Source organism: Podarcis melisellensis (genome assembly GCF_964234715.1).
Source record: "Podarcis melisellensis genome assembly, chromosome: 11".
NCBI lineage: Eukaryota > Metazoa > Chordata > Lepidosauria > Squamata > Lacertidae > Podarcis > Podarcis melisellensis.
The window spans coordinates 14,507,788-14,528,746 of NC_138543.1; the positions used below are offsets into that span (position 1 = coordinate 14,507,788).

General features: G+C 39.2%; 1 protein-coding gene across 1 annotated transcript in view; it reads right to left on the reverse strand.

Annotated features, from left to right (window-relative positions):
* The window catches only part of SLC12A2 (solute carrier family 12 member 2), a 48,593-nt gene that overhangs the window by 13,438 nt on the left and 14,196 nt on the right, over positions 1-20,959 (reverse strand). Inside the window, exons 3-16 of the mRNA XM_081930429.1 lie at positions 19,702-19,777; positions 18,992-19,087; positions 16,760-16,899; positions 15,805-15,915; positions 13,947-14,055; positions 11,670-11,797; positions 11,500-11,584; positions 9,810-9,961; positions 7,169-7,276; positions 6,294-6,417; positions 5,582-5,683; positions 3,851-4,006; positions 1,655-1,754; positions 610-721 (exon numbers count right to left, since the gene is read on the reverse strand). Coding sequence (XP_081786555.1) covers positions 610-721; positions 1,655-1,754; positions 3,851-4,006; positions 5,582-5,683; positions 6,294-6,417; positions 7,169-7,276; positions 9,810-9,961; positions 11,500-11,584; positions 11,670-11,797; positions 13,947-14,055; positions 15,805-15,915; positions 16,760-16,899; positions 18,992-19,087; positions 19,702-19,777 — 1,599 coding nt within the window. The remainder of the gene's footprint in view (positions 1-609; positions 722-1,654; positions 1,755-3,850; positions 4,007-5,581; positions 5,684-6,293; positions 6,418-7,168; positions 7,277-9,809; positions 9,962-11,499; positions 11,585-11,669; positions 11,798-13,946; positions 14,056-15,804; positions 15,916-16,759; positions 16,900-18,991; positions 19,088-19,701; positions 19,778-20,959) is intronic.

Sequence of the window (20,959 nt, forward strand, 5' to 3'; positions counted from 1 at the left end):
TGGCTCCAAATATAAGCCGCATTTGAACTTTTCAGTCAGAATTTTTTTTGGGAGGGGGAGTGTGGCTTATATTCGGCCAATACATTATGCAGGCAATACATTATCAACAATATCCCAACGTAATACTTCTATGTTTCAAGTATTTTCTTGTATTATGGTAGAAGAAGAAGAGGAGTTTGGATTTGATGTCCCCGCTTTATCACTACCCGAAGGAGTCTCAAAGCGGCTAACATTCTCCTTTCCCTTCTTCCCCCACAACAAACACTCTGTGAGGTGAGTGGGGTTGAGAGACTTCAGAGAAGTGTGACTAGCCCTAGGTCACCCAGCAGCTGCATGTGGAGGAGCGGGGAATCGAACCTGGTTCCCCAGATTACGAGACAACCACTCTTACCCACAAAACCACACTGGCTCTCACTGGTATTTTTATGAATCCAGCGCTCTTCTATAGGCACAGCTTTCCCCAAAGCATACCCCAATAACCTAGCAAATCTCAGCTTTTCCTCTTGACACATCATTTTATCTGTATGCTTGCATACTACTTATTACACAAATATAGATTGTTTTCCAAGTGCTACGGTGTAAGAGGAAAAAAATTATTCACAGACTTACCATATGTATATGACCGCAGATCATCAATCCTACATTCTTGGTGAAGGCATGTACTAGATGAAGCAAAGCCGGACGTGAGCTTGGAGCACCACTCATTACAAGGCATTGTGGCCTAGTTTTAGATGAAAGAGAAAAATTGGTGCGAACATTCATTTTTCACAGGAACCCAATCACAAATGTTAATAAGCTAGATACTTAAATACCAATGTTGTTTCTTTTGTTTCTGTTTCTATCTTATGTGGGTTTTTTGCCTTTTTTGCCGTAAATTGCCTTGTGATCCTTGGATGAAGGGCGGTAGACAAATGAAATGGGGAAAAAAATAAATGTTGGCTGCATAAAATATCGGGGAATTAGCTCATGGTGCCATGATATTGATGCTGAATAACATTAGCTCAAAGGAACAAACATTACAGACAAGCTTCTTTCTGCCCTGTTAGTACTCCAAAGAATGCCTCCAGAAAAGTTGTTGCAACAGTGCAAGCACATTAAAGGTAAAGGTAAAGAGACCACTGACCATTAGGTCCAGTCGTGGCCGACTCTGGGGTTGCAGCGCTCATCTTGCTTTATTGGCTGAGGGAGCCAGCTTACAGCTTCCGAGTCATGTGGCCAGCATGACTAAGCTGCTTCTGGCAAACCAGAGCAGCACACGGGAACACTGTTTACCTTCCCGCCGGAGCAGTACCTATTTAACTACTTGCACTTTGAGGTGCTTTCGAACTGCTAGGTTGGCAGGAGCAGGGACTGAGCAACAGGAGCTCACCCCGTTGTGGGGATTCAAACTGCCGACCTTCTGATCGGCAAGTCCTAGGCTCTGTGGTTTAACCCACAGCGCCACCCACGTCCCTTTGCAAGCAGATTAGAATACACTAAATGCTGTGTGAAACCACTTTCCATGCTTACTAGACAAGAGCTATAAATTGGTTCTCACTTTCAGAACTTCTGAAATAACTTTCAGAAGTTATTTCAACAGTCTGCACTGTTTCACTGACAGTTATACTTGTATCTCAAAAGCTCAGCCATATTGTCAAACATCTATTGATTTTACCTGAAGTTTTTCACGTGGTCTTCCACACCAGTAAGGCGAACAGCATGCTGCAATGCATTTAGGTAAGTCAAGGCTTGAGTTGAAGACCCCCAATTTACATCTGTAAAAAGAATGGTTTTTCGTTAAGACAGAAGAGGTCTTATTTCAGAATGAACGCGAAGTGTGACATTTTAGTGACACTATTTGTACTGCTACCTTGGCAATTAAGCTAAAATCACAAGCAGTTTGGAAGGGAGCATCCAAGATATCTAGATTAAGACTAGTTGTTTCAGTGCTTCAGTGTTTAGGAGGAAATATTATTCCCTAAAATGGGAGAGGGTAGATAAAGCCCCCTAAAGTATTTTGTTAGCAATTAGTGACAATGTGTCTTTAGAGTCAAATATAATGTATTATGGACATTTGGCAAACTTCATTAGGCTTCCTTGAAGGCACCAAAGTTAAGACCCAAGATCTTAAAATAGAGCCTTTTGAGATCAAGAAAATTATCAATCAATTTTGTACACTCTCTCACACTACTTCTGGTCACAGCTGTGCCTCTTGCCTTAGAAAAGGGATCTGATTAATGTTAATTATTACTGAAGCACTTGTTGGCATCCGTCTGTTTTGGGAGACAATGGAGCAGTGCACCTTCAAGGGTAAAGTCAAAACGTTGTACAGTTATAGCAAAGCCCTGAGGTTCATCATATAAGAGCTTTCATAAAACCCATACATAATTAACTTTTAATACTGAAGTTCTCTGTTCCTATATATGTTTGAGATCTTGGCATGTACAATAATTTTTGTGCCCCTCCCCCCATAGAAGCAATGACAGGTCACCATCCAATTATAAAAGTTTTAAAAAACTGAAATTAAGTTTATGAAGTCACACAAAGACATCAAGCAATATTTGAAAATAAACCCTATTGAGGAAATTTGTTAGCCTTGGGAAATAGGGGCTACTTTAAAGGAACTGTTTGTATTCTGAATTTGCAATAAGCCTTCAACTTACTCAAGTTCTCTATTTTTTATTACTGTACTTGCCTGGGGCCAATTCAGATGTAATATTCAGCATTCACATGACAACTTTTTGAAGTGACCCTATAGCTTCAACCATGTAAAATGTTTATCTCAGAATGGGCTAACCACCTTTTTTGTGGTCAAATTCTGAGAGCAACACTAATTCATCTAAAACCTCCTAGACATGCAGAGTTGCCTATGGGGGTTGGATAAGAAGTACAGACTTGCAATTTCAGAAACCTCCAATATTGTCTAGTGCTTTACGTTAGCTTCTTCCCTTATTTTAATGACGAGAATAACCTTTGGAAAGATCTTATTCCTTTTTTAATTTTAAAGATGCAAGCCAATTGGGGAAATAAAACTTTTTTCTTTTCTTTTTGTAAAGCACTCAATGTATCTCTTGTTCTAGAGATAGCCATCATTGGTGGACACATGCAATAGCACTGTGGATTTCTCTGCCCCTCCCTTGCTCCCATTACACATGCAAACCTCCCCTTACACACAGAGACAGACACACAGCGAAGAACACCACACACTCCTTGGACAGAGCGGTGCACTTTAAGGGCTAAATTCATCGTAAGCTGAACTTGGAAAGTGCATTCTGTGCACTGTAACTTCAAAACAACCCTAAATAACTGTTAAATGAATATAGTGGGATTCATATGAGGGTGGGTTTTTTCCCTCTTTTGTCCCACACCTCCCTTGCTGACATTCAATGGCAATGAAAAAGTAGGTGAGTCGGTAGAGTCTTGACTGCTCACTTCAGAGAAGGCCTTCTCACCAGCTCAATCCTAACCACCAATACTGTCTTTCATGTTAGAATCCACAGAACAAAGACTAAGCTATCAAAACAGGTTTCTGAATGCTATTCCTTTTCTAGTTTGCCAAAGTGTTTCTTTCAAGGACACTGTACTTTCCCACTTTTGCCACACAAATATTTGGGGTTTCCTATGGAAAATGGCCACCAAGCTCAAACACTTTCTGAATATGTACCACTTTCCCTGTCACCTTTTAAACAAAGTTAATACAATTTACAGAACCTAAGGTTAACTAGCCGATTTTCTTTTGTTAAATAGCACTAAAGGGAAACAGAGGGGAATCATGTACTGTATATGAAGTAGACTAAATATGTTTAAAAACAGCATTGAATCAAACCATAAATCCAGTCATTGGCCTAGTGTCTCCTAGACATGCACCCACCTGGCTTCTTGTAAGTTACATAAATGTAGAGTCCTAGAACGATGACATATGTGAGGAGTGCTGCCCACCAGTTAATGACAAACATCACTATACAGCAAAGTATTGCTCCAACTAGAGACACCCACATGTTGTAGTACTTAAAAGCAGGACGCCAGCCTATTCAAAAAGCAAACACAGAAATTAAGAGTACAAACAGAAAGCTTCCCCTTCAGTGTGGGTCCACAACCCCCAGCATTTTAATAGCAAAAACACATGTAAGTTCCCAACATTCTGGTTATGTGTATGATATGCACATGATTAAATACCAACAAGATAGAGCAACATATGAAAAGGGGTACACAGCCTTGGTCTGCACATTACACTAAGCTAAACCATGGCTTAAATCTGTGTCTTTGAAGAGCTCGCAGCTGCTGAGCGCCACCTCCGGGTCCTCCCACTGCTACGCTTTCATGACAGCATTCGAAACTCCCTTTGTTCCAGGTGGGTTTTGCGACAGGGAATTTCATTAGAGCAAGCAGTTTCTGAGCTCTGGGCACAGTACTGCGCCTAAGATTTCAGATTAAAGAAGGGAGGACCTTTTTCTGCCTCCCCACTTCCAGCCACTCTCTTAAGACCCTCTTAAAAATATTAGGGGGGAAGCAGGGGAAGCATGGCTTAGGTTTTTGTTTTTTTGCAGTCTTCAGATGAGGACTAGACCATGTGAAAAATGAACCTAAGATTTTTGCTGAAGTTCACTTTCAGCTTTATATTGTTATAAAAAAAGCGTGCCTAGACATTCCATTGCTGCGACCATAACCTAGCTTGAAGGTGCCATTTAGCTCCTAGCTTTCATATCTCAGTTTCTAGCACTGTTTCATGAGCTAAGTGATAGCCTGACTTAGCATGTTGTCTGAAACTGGTCTCATAGTTTGTCTTGCTCCAGACAAACCATGAGCAGCTACCAAAATTTGCCCTGGGGCTTACCGCTTGTGGTTTGTCTGGAGGGAGCAACCAAAGGAAAAGTTTCACTACCCTTAGCAAAAACGCAAGTTGAAAGGAACAAAGTTAAGGGAAAACACTCAATTATAGATGGTATAAATACAGATAATATTCCGTAAGATAAAATGAACAGTTCAAAGGAATGTAAGGAAAGCACTTCTTTATCAGGTGTAGGCCACTGCCAATTAAAACTGAACTAAATTCAGTTGAATTAAAACTAAAAATGTACACTAATTGCATTCAACTAACTGAATTAAAACTGAATTAAAAATGTAATGGTCAGATATGATTCAATATTTAGTCTTCTTCAGTGGCGCACTGCTATCCTTATTCTCCTATTATTTACCTGGAACATGCAATCACTTTCAAAGATCAGTGAATTTCAGTTCAGACACCCACTTTGAATCAGACAAACCACAGACCCAAGATCACAGCAGTGGAAGGAGGATCAGAGGAGGAGCACAGCAGCCACAATCTCCTCTCCAGGAACCTTCGTTCTCATGTCTTTGCACTAAGGAATAGTTTGGTTTAGCATTGCAGGTAAACCAACCCATAGTGCATATCGTAAAATTTCAAGTTGCTTTCATGCAGATTGCTATCCACAATCTAGTTAGCCAAACAGTTACACTTTTTAAAAAAATCAAGTTCAACATGTTGTGCAATTACTTAAATTATAAATCAAAGGCATTTTAAAAAGATGCTTTTGCCGTCACTGATTTCAAATGATCAAGAGAAGCAATATAAAATTCATACCTGGAGACTTTGCAAGAGAAGCATGGAATACAGAGAAATTAATTAAGGCATAGGAAGCCAAGAAGAAATTGGAAATAATGGGAGCGATTACATTCAATTCAGCTGTAAAAAAAAGAAAAGAAATGGAGAATTATATTAAATTTTACAATAAATAGCTGTGATAAGAACAGAATTGCTGCTTGGAGTGTGGGCTCTCTGCAGTCCCTCTCCAAGATTATGCGATGACTTAAACGATGGAAATTCATTTCCAGAAAATATGGCAATGGCCGCCATTGGGAGGGATTAGGAAATATTCATTTAAGATAAGGCTACTAATGGCTACTATTAATGATGCCTATATATTACTTGCAGAATCAGAGGCACTATGCCTCTGATCACCAGTTGATGGGGAAGAACAGCAGGACAGGGCTAACTGCCTTCATGCTTTACTTGTAGCCTTTCATAGTAGCTTGTTGGCCACTCTAGGAAACAATGGTGGACAATAGGGGTAATTCAGCAGGGCTCCTATGTTCTTAGTTTTCCCAAACAGAAGCCACCAACATTAGTGGTTTGGGGTACATTCCCTCTCCATGAAACAGGCTATGTATCCTCTATTCATACTGAACCAGATAATTATTACATGGGATTAGACAACATAGAGTGTATTAGGTGCTCCAGATAAACATATACCACAGAGAAATATCCCTCTTTTTAAAATGGTGTATTAACCAACCAATTAATATGAATCCAAGAGCGATCAAGAAGGTCAGCAGATATCCTCGTAAAGGCTCGTTATTCTTCCCATAGCCTTTAGCAAACATCAGGAAACCAGGATAAATATTATCTTTACACAAAGCCTAGAAGAAGAAGAAAAAGAAGATGATGTTAACAAACTATGGTCACATAGATATAAATTGAGGCATCAAATCTGAATAACGCAATGGCATGTGAAGAATGTAATTAACATAAGAAGAAGAAGAGTTTGGATTTGATATCCCACTTTATCACTACCCGAAGGAGTCTCAAAGCGGCTAACAATCTCCTTTCCCTTCCTCTCCCACAACAAACACTCTGTGAGATGAGTGGGGCTGAGAGACTTTCTTTGAAGTGTGACTAGCCCAAGGTCACCCAGCAGCTGCATGTGGAGGAGCAGAGACGTGAACCCGGTTCCGCAGATTATGAGTCTACCGCTCTTAACCACTACACCACACTGTAGTTACCTGTAGTAACTGCAGACATCACTAACTCAATGAGGTCTTGGGTACCATGGGAAAAGTTAGATGGTGAACAGTGGAAGTCAGCTTTGCTACAATTTAGTTACCTTTATGCAAGCCTAAATCAAATTGGTTTCAATATGGAAACTGAGTGCCTACACATCTTAAGATCCGAAAAACAGTCAGTGATTTGGGGGAAATAACTGAAAAACGTGTGTTAATAGAATATATTTGAAAGCCTTGATTTTTTTTCTTAGCTATGGGACCAATCCAACAGTATATTGAGAAACAGTGAATAAACATCACGTCCTTAGGATTTAGAAAAGTAATGTTCGAAAATATATCCAAAATTCAAGTTTGATCAGGCTTGCTACAAACAACTCAAGATTCTTACCTGGAAGATTTTAGGTGCGCTGACGAGAGATGCTAATGCTGAAGAAAGGGTGGCAGAAAATATACCAGCTGATATCAGAGGGGCAAATCCTGATACCATGCTCATTACCTGGAATAAGAATGTAACTTTAACAAGGGCAGTTTAAAAAAACAAACCAAAAACCAAAAACAAGGGCAGTTCAAACTAACACATTTGTTGCAACGTTGTGTTAATATGAAACAGCATGCACAATTTTCAAACGCTATGACAACTATTAGAGCATTCAGAGAAAGAACTAATATTGCTTTACGGATAGTTAAGTGTCTGAATTTGCTCATTTCTTGTTCCTTCCTCATCTTTTATTGTTCTGTATTCTAATCCTTAAGGCAGGGACCATGTTGCTTTTAAATCTTTGGACAGCAACCAGAAACCATAGATGCTTTAAAATAAAAGCAAGCAACAATGATCTGCGAGTTATTTCTTAACTTTGGCAGCTCTGTCATTGTTTACTACTTTTCGTAAATAGTGAATGTAGTACAACAGGCTAAATACTGGCTTTGAAGAAGAAATCTCTTCTGCCAATGAGTTATTTGGGGGGGGGGGGGGAAATATGATCAATAATCAGAGCAACTGCATAACTTCCTCCCTTTCAATGAAGTTTCTGCACAAGCCTCACATTAAAGGGTTAGGAACTGCATAGCAGCCATGCTTTGTAGATTATGTACATTGCTCTGAACTGGAGTGCTTTTACAGAACTAACATGCTGCAAGTTTGGGGGTTATTTTCCTAAGAAACTGTGTATTTTCAAGATACTGATAATACCAGTACTGCTGTTCTGCACACAACTGACAACTTTGAAGAAAGCCAACTTCTGTTTTAAAAATACTGAGAATCTGATTGGCACGCTCCAGCTATGCAGCTAACCCAGATTTTTGACTTTTAAACAAATACCAGTTTTTAAATAAAGTCTGGCACTACTACTCCTGAATAAAGTGCCTCTTTCTTTGCAGTATCTTTCTGTCAAAGCACCCACTAATGTTTTAGAGTAGTCACTGATAACTGCTTCAGCTGCTTTTGATTTAAAGTGACATAATCACAGAAGGTAAACTCGTTACCTAATTCAGCCAAGTAAGTAGATGAAAGCCCTTTAAGGCCTAAGTACTTTATCTTAACTGAGCTATTATACTTAAGTATATGAAAGACTATCATGGCTATGACTTTCACTGATCTTAGGAGAAGTCAAATTCAGACTATCTAGAACAGAGGTGAAGTAGTCAATATGACCAGATGCAATCTGACAACAAAGTAAATTAAAGGGAATTTAAAAGAGTGATTATCTCTCCTACTTTTGCCTTTGTCAAACTTTTTTTTGCAATTTTTAATATGTTTCAAAAGCCTGCATCTCTGGTCTCTGTTTGACCAGAAATGACAGTGGGAACACGTGTTTACACTAAGTGTTTACACTAAGCATTCTAAAATATTCCAAAATCCTGTCGTCCAGCCACAATGCTTCTAAATATACAAAATACCACATTTTTCGCCCTATAGGACGCACCGTCCCATAAGGCGCACCTAATTTTTTGGGGTGGAATTAAAGGGGGGGGAATTATTTCCCCCCCAGGCGCGGGGCTGGGGCGGGGGAGGCCCGAGCTTCCCCCGACCCCAGCCCCCAAACAGGAAGCTCTCTGCAAGCTGTGGGAGCCCAGCGCTGGCTCCCGCTGCTTGCTGAGAGGTACGCGAAGCCTGGACGCACTGAGCTCAGTGCGCGCAGGCTTCTGCATGCAGGCGACTCTCCGCAAGCAACGGGAGCGCTCCCGCTGCTTGCGGAGAGGTCCGCGAAGCCTGGAGAGCGAGAGGGGTTGGTGCGCACCGACCTCTCTCGCTCTCCAGGCTTCATTTTTGGAGGGGGAAAAGTGCATCCTATAGGGCGAAAAATACGGTAGTTTACACTTTGAAAAAAGAAGGAGGAATCCTAGAGTTGTAGAGCAAGGATCATCTAGTCCAACCCCAGCAATGGAGGAATCTCAACCCACTCCATTTTGAAACCATACTAGACCCTACTTAGCAGTTTTATCTAGAGATTATGAACTTTACATGTGTGAAATTCATATTCTTGTAGACAGATTGCAACTTCAGACCTCTATTTAGAGGGGGGGAATGCGCTATTTCAAACTTTTGACCACTAGTCACACATTCTCTTTCTCATATGCACATAAACACAAAGTGGAGTGAGGGAGATACACTATTTTTAATCTATTTCATGTGCTCTGCAAATGATTTAGTTTGCACACCTTGAACTAATTCACAGACTGGAATGTAATTATCTTGATATTGCACTTCTCCAATTGTTGTGATGCCGTTATCAGCTCAAAATGCATGAAAATACCTATTTTAAGATTAAATGTACTCCAATAAAATATGTACTTAAATACCAATCTTTATACAGGTGCTTTAGAAAAACCCTCACTGTTTAATGTGAACAGGATAGAAACGGGTATTATGAACATGGTTGACACCAACGAGAAATAAGACTGATTCATCCCTCCCTAATTTACAGTATATTAAGGTTTATCTACATGTATTTTGTAAGCCATGCACAAAGTGCATAAAACATTTTAACCAATTGCAGTTGAACATCTCAGGGTTAGAAATCACTGCTCACCTGGAAGTTGTTCATTAGCCCATAAGGACACGCTTCTTTTTCACATGAGGAGAAATCAAAGTTAAGCTTACAAGCTGCAGTGGTACAGTTTGTCAGCTCACCGACAAATGTGTCATTAAGGCTCCCAGTGGCATCTCGAACAACACAAGCACCTAGAGCAGACGGAAACAGAAGCAGTGACCTTCCAAGCAATTAAAGCAAGCTGCATTATATTTCTCCTTGGTATATTCCAATGGAAATTGAAATTTCAATCAAGTTACTTCTGCCCTCCAAAGTTATTGTAAAAATAAGTACGGCTAGTCACAAAATGAATTTTAGAGCTATAGCACTGTTGACAAAGAGGTGAACAATAAAGGCATTCATTCTTTTTGGATTATAAATGTTGGTGCTGCAGTCCTGTATCTACTTTCCCTCAAAGTAAGCCTACAAGGGGACTTTTTGCCATGCATTCACCTATAGTGTTGTGTTGTTAGAGAAGAGCCGAAAAGCACGGGGGTAATAAATATCTTACTCAGCCCACAAACTCTTGAGAATAACAACTTTCATCATAATTTGAGTCCCCATAAGTTTATACCAAAAGACACGGCAGAAATATGTACACAAGATAGCTCCTATTGCTTGAAATGTAACAAATTCAAAGCCAGTCTCAGGAATTTAAGCTGATTCTCTCTTTTTCTTTCAGATCTTAAGATTGTCATCTTTGCTTGCTGAAGACTTCCCACACTTCGTAAAGTGCTAGAAGTTATATTCTCAAAATAGATTCTCCCATACTAAGAAACCCTGGAACACAAGTCCTCTTTACATTTGAAGGCAGACAATATATACATTTGCCATGATGCCATGAGTAGAAAGAATTAATTGGACTTTTACAATGTTTTAAGTCCATTGATATACCACTTTTCGAAAAAGCTTTAGGTAGCCTGCACCAACAAGATGACAGCAAAAGAAGTTAAAAGTGAAAATGCTGGAATTCAACCAGTCTTTGGGAAAAGTAATCTCTGAACTCTGAACGCCTGTCTATGCTCAATTTGCAGTTATTGTTGATCACTTCAAGTAACAAAAGAACAACACTACTGGATAAAATGACATTCCACATTTTCCTCACTGCCTCACCTTTGGACTGGCTTTCTTATACTTTCAATATTTCATTTTGAAAATCTAAAATCCATTTTTATAATGCTGTCACTAAATGCCTGGTTGCTGGTTTACCTTCCCAGTCACTGGAGTTCTGGTTAGTTGTTGTTCCCCTTTACAGGTGTGAGTGAATGCACAGGCAACATATCTTGCCAAGCCCTCTTTCCCCTTCCCCATCTATATATATATATACACAAACACTTATGCTCATCAATCTGTGATCCCAACTGCACTCTGGATAAGAAACAGTAATTGATGATTGATTGACCTGAACATACGGGCACTGTAAATTAACTGTATTGTTAAGTGGTTGTTTCTGTAACATGATAGAAGAGAAGAGCTCAAACCATTCTGATTTTGGCATGTTTTGATGTTGCTTTAACATCAAAATGCTATAAAATCATTAATCCAGCCCCTTGTAACAAGAATAAAAGCCAAATAATGGAAGGTGCTATAAAAATTCAGCTCTAAACATCAATTTCAACATAGAACCACAGCAATATAAAAAACATCAAGTTGTCTACAAAGAATGAATAAGTAAAAATTAGTTATTTACCTACAGATACTGCAATTCCCATGTATACCACTGTAGTAATTAAGATGGCCAACAAGGTCCCTTTAGGTATGGCTAATTGAGGATCCTGGGAGGGGGGAAAACATTAATATTATGAATCTATGGAACAGTTCAAATTAGCTGAACAAGCAACAAAACTAAAAACCACTCACCGCAAGATCACCTGAGATATTTGCACCCGCTAGAATGCCTGTTGCAGCTGGGAAAAATATAGCAAATACTGAAAAGAAAGTTTCTTCTTCGCGGAAATCTGGTCCAAAATTCTCATAAAAGATTTCAGCTGTTAGGGAGGAACGTTACAAAAAGTTTATTATAGTAACCTGTGTTTGTATAATGTCCATAATATTTAGTCTTCCACCTAATCAGCTGCAAGTAAAATGACAGGGAGTCACCTCAGATTAGAGGTGTCACATTTAAACTGAACACTGATAATTATATAGCAAGCAACATTATCCAAAAATAATCACATCATTATATTCTTATAAAAGGTAGATATTTACACAATCACTAAAAAAATCTGGTATGAAATCTTAAGACTCAGGGCACAATCTCTCAAATGTTTAGAGAAGGCCTAAGAGAGATGACTGACTTTCTAGTCTAAACGATGGAAGCAAATGGTACTTATTTTATACAGTAGCTACCACTAGGGGGCTTAGCAGGTGCCACTCTTAACTTCCTTAGGCTAACTCCACAAATCCTGAAACCTCTTTCCAATACTCCAGCATCTCACAATTTATATTTTAAAATAGCTTTTAAATTAATAAATGTCCAGCTTCCAGCAGCTAGCTACTGCCAGCCCTTGCATGTTGTGCTGTTTGGCTTCACCTGTTTTTCAGCTTACGGAAAAGTCAGGCTCAACTTTAAACACACAGTGCAGCAGGCTGCTCTCCCCAGCTCTTACTAAAATTGGCTGCCTGTCAGGGGCATGGAAGATTTGGTGAAAACGCTAGGGACAAGCAAAGAAAGATCTCCGTGCATGAACTCATAGTCTCTATGATGTGTTTACTGCTTAAGTAGCATGTACTAGTTAAGGCAGAGGTCTTAACTTCCTCTTAAATCCCCAAAGGAGAAAATCTGTTAAAAAAACCCTTTAGCTCTTCTTGTTAGCCAAAACATTTTGTTTTATTAACCACATTTCTGTTCCATTTTTCCTCCTAGAAGGTCAGAGCGACAAAGAACGTTTTCTTTCATGTTATTCCTCACAAATAAATATTTGAGGTAAATTAGACCGAGAGGCAGTGAGTGGACCAAGTGAGTTTGATTCTAGAATACAGAAAAAGTACATAGAGAAAGTACATAGGTAGGTGTGTTGTGTTGACTTAAATAGCTCAGTCTTCTTGGAAAATATAAAATAGAAGTTAATGCTTTTGGGTGCGCTTCCTTTAGCCAGGGGTGGCTAACCCACAGCTCAGATCCAGTTACCACAAAAGGTTTTTTCTTACCAAATATTATCCTAGTACACATCCCCCCCAGACCCCCCAAAATTCAGTTTTTTTAAAAAAATTCTGCTGATGTATCCCTTGCTGCAGAGGGCTTGCCAGCCATCCAAAAACCAGGCACCTCTGCCTCTACTTACCTTACAAAGGAAGCCCTTGTCTCTGTGGCGCAACATCACTGCATGAATGTCTTAGGAAACAGGAAGGAATGTTCCTTCCTGTTTCATAAGCCTTAAGACCTTCTTGCAATGGTGTTAACCAGAGGGAGAGGAGTCTCCTTTGCAAGGTAAGTGGGTAGCTTTCTTCCTCATTGCAGATCCTCTTCTCCTAAGCTCAGCACTGCCATGGGGGAGAAGGTCCACCTGTCTTCAGCTACTCAACTGAGTTTTGGGGGTAGGCAGCTGTCTGAATGAATTTGAACATGTGTCTGGCTCTGTAACATGTGTGCATTTTCTGTGGTGGTAAGTGTGCTCATGCGAGGGAGTGTGCATTGGCCACATCCAACGCTGCAAGTGGCCCTTGGAGAATCAGCCAATTGCCGCTTGCTTGCCTAAGCACTATTGATGTGCAGCCTTCATTGATTCCAACACAATCCAACAAGAGGAAATTGCGCATTAACTGTTATGAGCATATTGAGTTGCATGATGAAATATCACATGGAACCCAAATCCCTGCTCTCTCAATAGACCAGGCTTAGGCAACCTCGGCCCTCCAGATGTTTTGAGACTACAGTTCTCATGATCCCTGACCCCTGGTCCTGGTCAGCTAGGGATCATGGGAGTTGTAGTCCCAAAACATCTGGAGGGCCGAGGTTGCCTATGCCTGCAATAGACGTACGAACCAAGGCATTCATTCTTCAGACATATAGTATAGTCTTATAGCTTTGGCTAAAGCAAATATTTCCACTAGCAACATAATTGAAATATCAATGTGTTTCAGATATCCATTGCAGCTACATTTCCAGCAAATTAATATTTGGTCATTCTCCCTTACCTTGGTAGCCAAAAAATCCTTTAGGCTTCTTGCTTTCAAATGAAATAAATGTTCCTATGATGAAGTCAACAATAGCAACTAGCAGGATCACAAGCAGAACAATTTGTGCCTGTAATTTTAGAAGTCATCAACATAATTAAAATACATTTTTATCCAAGCTAAATCCATGCGCAACTGGACGTAAACAGTAGGCTTGGGCAATTAACTGGTCAACTAAGATCACATGTTCCAAGAAGACCATGGAGTAGATGGCAGCTTACATTACAGCACCATTTGTTAAGCAAGGGCAGCAGTGAAATCACCCTGCCTCCTAGCCCTGTAGTGTATAGCCTGGCGCAGACTGGGCAGCACAGCAAACCTTCTCAGGTTAGGACTGGGAATGCTCTGATTCAAATCCTCAGCCAGCCATGAAGCTGAGCCAGTCATACATACTCAGTCTAACATGCCCCACAGAGTTGTTAAGGTAGAGAATGAGAATGCCTTCCCAGGTTTTTTGGGGAAAGGAGAGAATCAAAATGTAACTTTCAGTACATCTACAACATACGCAATACTTACCTCTTTACAGAATGTAACCCAGGCATAGGCAAACTTGGCCCTCCAGATCTTTTGGGACTACAACTCCCATTATCCCTACCTAATAGGACCAGTGGTCAGGGATGATGGGAATTGTAGTCTCAAAAGATCTGGAGGGCCGAGTTTGCCTATGCCTAATGTAACCATTGAAATATTTACAGAAATGTGACTTTTATGTGGAGTCTGAGTATTAAATGTTATGTTTCAATATGTGTATTAAGTATTTTTTTCTAAAATGGTAATGAATTTATTTAAGATAATGTGATAACAGTTGTAAAGATATCTAACTTGTTTTTGTAATTAGATGAAGTATCAAACTGATTGGTGATTAGCTTGTTTCATGTCAATGCTTTAAAAATACGTGACCATTGTTTGATCAATATTTTACTTGTCATTTGACCGACTCCTCAGTCCACAATGAAATACTCATTTACTTGTAAGATTCTTCAACTTAAGTGAGGTTCATGAATATGCATATAGGACCTCTGTTGTTGTTTTTAAACACCTCTCCCTCACTTCACAATCCCAATTATATTTTTCTTATGCAACTAGAATGATAATACATTAAAACTTTTCATTAAGCTTCACTTGAAGCTTGCTTTTCATATTCCCAATTTATGTATCATCTAAAGTCCTAAAACGCAGGTTAGGGATGCTTTTAACAATGCAGACACCACATTGGGGCCACTTAAAAACTGTCTCTGCATGAGTACTTGGATCTGTTTGAATGCATCACCTATACGAGCAGAGTAACCTTTCAGTATTGTACTAAGTTTTTGGGTGGTCTCTCTATTTTGCAGTATACTTTTTGCTTTCCCCTTTTGATGCCGCAAAGGGAACACTTGACTGCATGAGGGAAACCCACATAATGGGACTACTGCACATCATGAACCAGACTGACCAAGGATAAGTCCACCTCCTTGAACAATATACTTAATCTGCAAAATTCTACTAATATAAGATTTCAGTTTCTAAATAGTTACTGTGCATGTAGCACTAAAGTCTCACACAACTGGCTCAACTATGCATTCAGCAGCACCAGCCTGCTTTCATTCATGCCCAAGTGCAAAATTTATGAACTGGTTTATTTTCCTAGTTTGTTAATCAACAATATAATGAACATAAATAAGTTCATTTCCTGCAACAATATTCTGCAGCCAGAAATCTGATTCCAAATTCTAATTCCAATGTAAGTTCAAGTCGATGTTTACTTCACTTGCTTTGCAGATTTCAAAAGGTGTTCAGCTTTTCAGGGCAGTAGATGTTTCAAATCACTGTTACTTACTTTAGCTTCCCACTCCATTCCTGCCACAGAGATGCCCAATAAAATAACAATTGTGATGGCTCCTATTATTCTGATGTCATTCATTTGATCCAACATAATTAAATTATGTTCCTACAGAAAGAAAAGAGAGACAATTATGACAAGGTTGACACCATATGTTCGCTTTCCTGTTATGAAATAATTCTGCCCTAACAGTGATCAAATATGATTTTGAGTCCTAGCAAATATTAAGTATTAAGTTCTTCTTAAGAATTTATTATATTCTTTTCGTAGGGTTTGTTTTTCATACAAATCAAGTCAAACATTCACGACTTCAAAAAAAATACAGATTTTTAAAAACAGAAATACTAATAAACATGAACCAGAACTAAACACCACGTTTTAATGGTTCAACTCTGTTAATGGCCCTATGTTTTACCTTACTAACTTAAGTCAATTTATTTTAAAAATCAAACACCTTAGATGAAGGTGCAGACCAGGATCTAAACACGTTCATAGGCTCTTGCAGGCATAATAGACACCCCCCCCCATAAACTCCAATTCCTTTCAAACAACTGAGCATGTTTCCTCTAAGTTTTATACTTTGCTGTGCATTAGAGGGGGGGAAAGAACGCTATTAAGCTTAGCGATAGGACTAAACCCTCCATAGGCTTACAGAAGTATTTTCAAGTGTTGGATCCTGCATATATTTTTACTGCAACTAAGTCACAATCATTTGGTCTAAGGCTGATCCCAACAAGTATTTTGCCTGTCATCCAGAACTCTGGGGGCACCAAATCCAAGGTTGTTTACATGTCTGTGTAAAAATGAGTCATTCAATATTATAGATTTTACGTCACATGTGTAGTGGATTTGACAACGATTACAGATCAATCCAATCCATAGTTATATTGTAGGAAAGGGATGGTAAAATTTCTATCATTGTGAAAAACAAAACTGGAAAAAAGTTGTTTACCTTAAGCAGTTCTACAACGGTCTCTGCGAAACCAACAACATACATGGCTACAGCAACAGCATTAGCAAATGCAAATATCAAGCCTATTGCACCACCAAATTCTGGACCCAGGCTTCTGGAAATTAGATAATATGCTCCCCCTGCAGAGAGAATAAAGAAGAATTAGAGCAAGATTCAAGGCTATGTGTAACCAAGCTCTGGTATGTACTATGTTTTTATACACGTACAGCTAAAAGCTCTACGTTTGTAGAATGTAGATATGCCCCTAGCTGCTACTTCAGCTGGTAATCAGGTTGCCCTCAGCTACATGTGTAACAGCTTTCAGTAAGATAACAGAATTAAAGTTATCCAACTGTCAGAAAATTCTTCCTGATGTTTAGTCAGAATCTCCTTTCTTGTAATTTGAATCAATTGGTTTGGGTCCTACACTCCAGAAAATTGCTCCATCCATGACACAGCCCTTTAGATATTTGAAGATGGCTATCGTATCTGTCTCCTCTTTACCAGGCTTAACATACCCATTTCGCTAAACCATTCCTCATAAGACTTGGTTTCCAGACCCTCCTCTGCACATGTTCTAGCTTGTCAATATCCTTCTTATATTGTGGTGCCCAGAACCCAGTACTCCAGGTGGCGTCTGACTAAGTCAGAATAGAATGGTACTTGACTATTTGTTATTATCAAAAACATTACTGAAATCAAGATACACTACATCCACAGCATTCCTCTTATCTACCAAGCTTGTAAGTCTATCAAAGTGTATTATTTATTTCTTGCAGAGTCATTAAAAATATAGAAAACCTGTTTTTAAAAAATCAGATTATGCAGCTGAAGATTGCTAACATTCACTTTGAAGTAGAGAAAAGAGAAGAAAAGAAACACAAATAGCAACCCCCCAAAAAATAAGACCAGTGAAGAAAATTCACTTCAGAATTATTCATGAATTGTATTTTCTGTTCCAATGCACACTCTATTCAAGAAGCAAGCTTCTCAAATAAAGCCATTATATTTCTACCTTTATGCTGCATAAATTATTCTCATATGACTGGTGTAGGTCCTCATATGACCTATGGCCCTCCAGATATGGTGGAACTCTAATTCCCATCATCCCTACCACTGGGTCATGCTGGTTGCAACTAATGGGAGTCACTTGAGAGTCCAACAAGATCTGGAGGGCCACAAGTTAACCTCTCCTGTCGCAGGAGATAATAAAGAGCAATGCTAAAGCTGTCAAAGGCTAGCCAAGGAGTTGTTAAAAGCACCACTTTGCCAGGGGAAAAGGCCCACTGACATGAAAGCACTCAAACCCCATTAGAAGTCCCTCAGTATATCTATAGAAAGCTCCACTACTGCCTTAAGACTGCACTGTTCATATGCCCAATTGTGTGGAAAAGCACGCCCAGGTGAAAATTGTCCAATTGTGTAAGTCATGATTAACATGTTGCATCAACAGAGCATCCGACTGCAGACAGTAACAAACATATAAACCAGACTTGCTGTACCTAAGACAATCACATTTCCATAGCATCACTGAGATTGCTCAGCATCCGGGAAGAAGGCCAAGCTGATTTTCAAGATACAAATCTGCAATTAGCCTCTTAAGAAAGGCAAGCTCAGTGTTTAGGTTTTCTTAACATCTTTTAATTACTTGGACTACAACCCTTAATGTAATTAGCTGGAAGTAAATCTCACTACAATAAATGGTACCTCTTTCTCAAAACAAAAGCTTGGATTGCATTGTTTGCCTCTTAACTTGTGAATGTGTAGGTGGTTCTAGGTCAGGGAAGAGGAACCTGTAGCCCACCAAATGTTGGATTATAATTGTCATTATCTCCAGACCATGTTGGGTGGGGCAATGGGAGTACAAAGATGTTTGGAGGGCCACAGGTTCCACATTACTGATCTAGTTACTCTCCATTTCTAATGCATTACTCACCATTTGTCTTATTTCAAATTATTTTATCTAAGTCTTAACAGCTGTACTCTCCATCCCTACTTGAGACCTACCTATCTCTCCTCACCTTCATGACCCCAAGTCACTTTTTCAAAGTTCACTATTGCGAGCTGACAGTTTAAAAAGACAGTAGCACAATCACATTGTTTTTTGCCACTTATGATGTACTTCCACAATTATATAAAATATTTGATGCATATATGCAAAGTAAATATCACATGATTTGGCTCCCTTTGAAGAAAACTAAACAGGAAAGTACATGTATAACATTGTTTTACCTCCTCTCACAAAGCCATTGGTAGCTATTGCTGATGTAGACAAGCCTGTGATTGTAGTTACCACAGTTGCCATTGCAATGACCAAGACTGCAAGTCCTGTAAGAAGATTCCTAAGATTATTTACCGGAAATTATCATTTCCCCCAAAACAAATGTACAATATTGTTTAACAAACACTGGCTGTTGGTTTCAATAAATCAATACAACAAAAAATGTCTTAAACCTAAGGCATGCATGAGCTGGTTTTAAACAAGCTTGTTTTAACATGTGCCTACAATATGCAAGACATCACCTGTTCACATCAAGAACAAGCATGTCTACCACCTCTCCTGCCCTCAGGAGTACCTTTTCAGGTAGAGTATGCCTCACCTTTTGAAGACACACAGAAACTAGCAACTACTATCGAGGAATATGAAAAACTATTTGTTGCCTACGTAATGCTCTGAGCAGGACTAATCCTTCAAATATGTATTTCCTCCTAATCAGTGTATTGTACTGTAATAACAAAGAAAAGAACATTGCTCTGGAGACACACTGAGCCTCTTAGTGAAACTGATAAGAAGCATATATTCCATGTTAAGAATATCATAGTGGTAATCAGCAGCATTCCATCAATCATATTCTCACCCAACACTACAAGTCACCGATCTTTAACAGTTGATCAAGATTAACACAGTACACAGAGATGTTTTATTTGGTGGGCACACTTACCTATGCCAGCCTGTCCTACAATCCAGGACAGTCGAATGAACAGCATCACACCCCAGATATTCAACATGCATCGTACCTAGAACACCGTAAGAGCAAAGAATGTTCATGTTATGCTGTCCCAATATTTATTATAGAGGTATCATTTTGAATAAGCTACAACAGAGTTTTAAGAATCGAGTTCACAAGGTCAACTTCAAAAGTCTGCTGTTATGCAGTCAACCAAGCACCTCAACTTTTCAAGAATTCTTTCCGGGAGGCATGCACAACTTGTGATTCAAGCCAAACAGCACACCAGACATGCTTTGTGGCAATTTATTATCTTCAATTCTTCCAGTTCTGGATCAATAGCAGTGGTAGGGGTTTATCAATCTCTTCTCTGGGCCACCATATGGTGGGCCCATTTGACTTGATGTCTTGCAAGTTGTGCAGGCCTGCTTTAACAGACCATTTTTAAAAGCGCAGTGACTGAAGTCACTACATTATGAAAATTATACTTCTCCTTAACATAAAACAATTATTAATGTTTAAGCAGAAGTGTTTAAGACCCAAACGCTGCTGCTGCTGCTGCTGCTGCAGCAGCAGCAGCAGCAGCAGCTAAATCTGAGGCCCTTCTTCAAGTGATCCCTTCCACAGGAGGTTTGGAGGGTGGAAACACAAGAATTGGACTTTTTGATAGCGATGGTGGGTCCTCTCCCCAGGAAGGCACAATTGGTATCATCTTTATCTATATTTAGGCACCAAGCAAATACTTTTCTCTCCTGGCCCTTAATTTGAAAGGCAGTGTTGTGGCATCTTTTTGTGGAGTGAGATCCCTTCTACTTGTATACTGTGTTTTGAGGAATTTTACTTGGTTGTTTTTAAAAAGTTTTTAAAGTAAGTGGTTTTGGGTTACTCAGTGAGAAAAGTGACTAACAATTATAATAACCAACAATAATAAATAGGTAGTTAATACTCTGTATAATTGTAAACTGGAAAACAATACAAAAACTCCAATTCTTTAAAGTAAATACTTTTTTGCCATGTCAAGATAAAATATACTACAGACATGCCAAGATTCCTCCAGAAGACAGGGGATTTTGTCCATGTAAGGTTGCTTTGTTTGTACAAACTGAACTGTGTTAATTTCCACCATCCAGTCAGTTATAACAGGAGAGCTGGAATCATGTCATTTGCAGTTTTACAACACTAAGTTAAGAAGGATAGAAATTCTTCTAGTATTCACTGTGTCCTTAGCAGACTAGCAGAACTTTGAAACAAC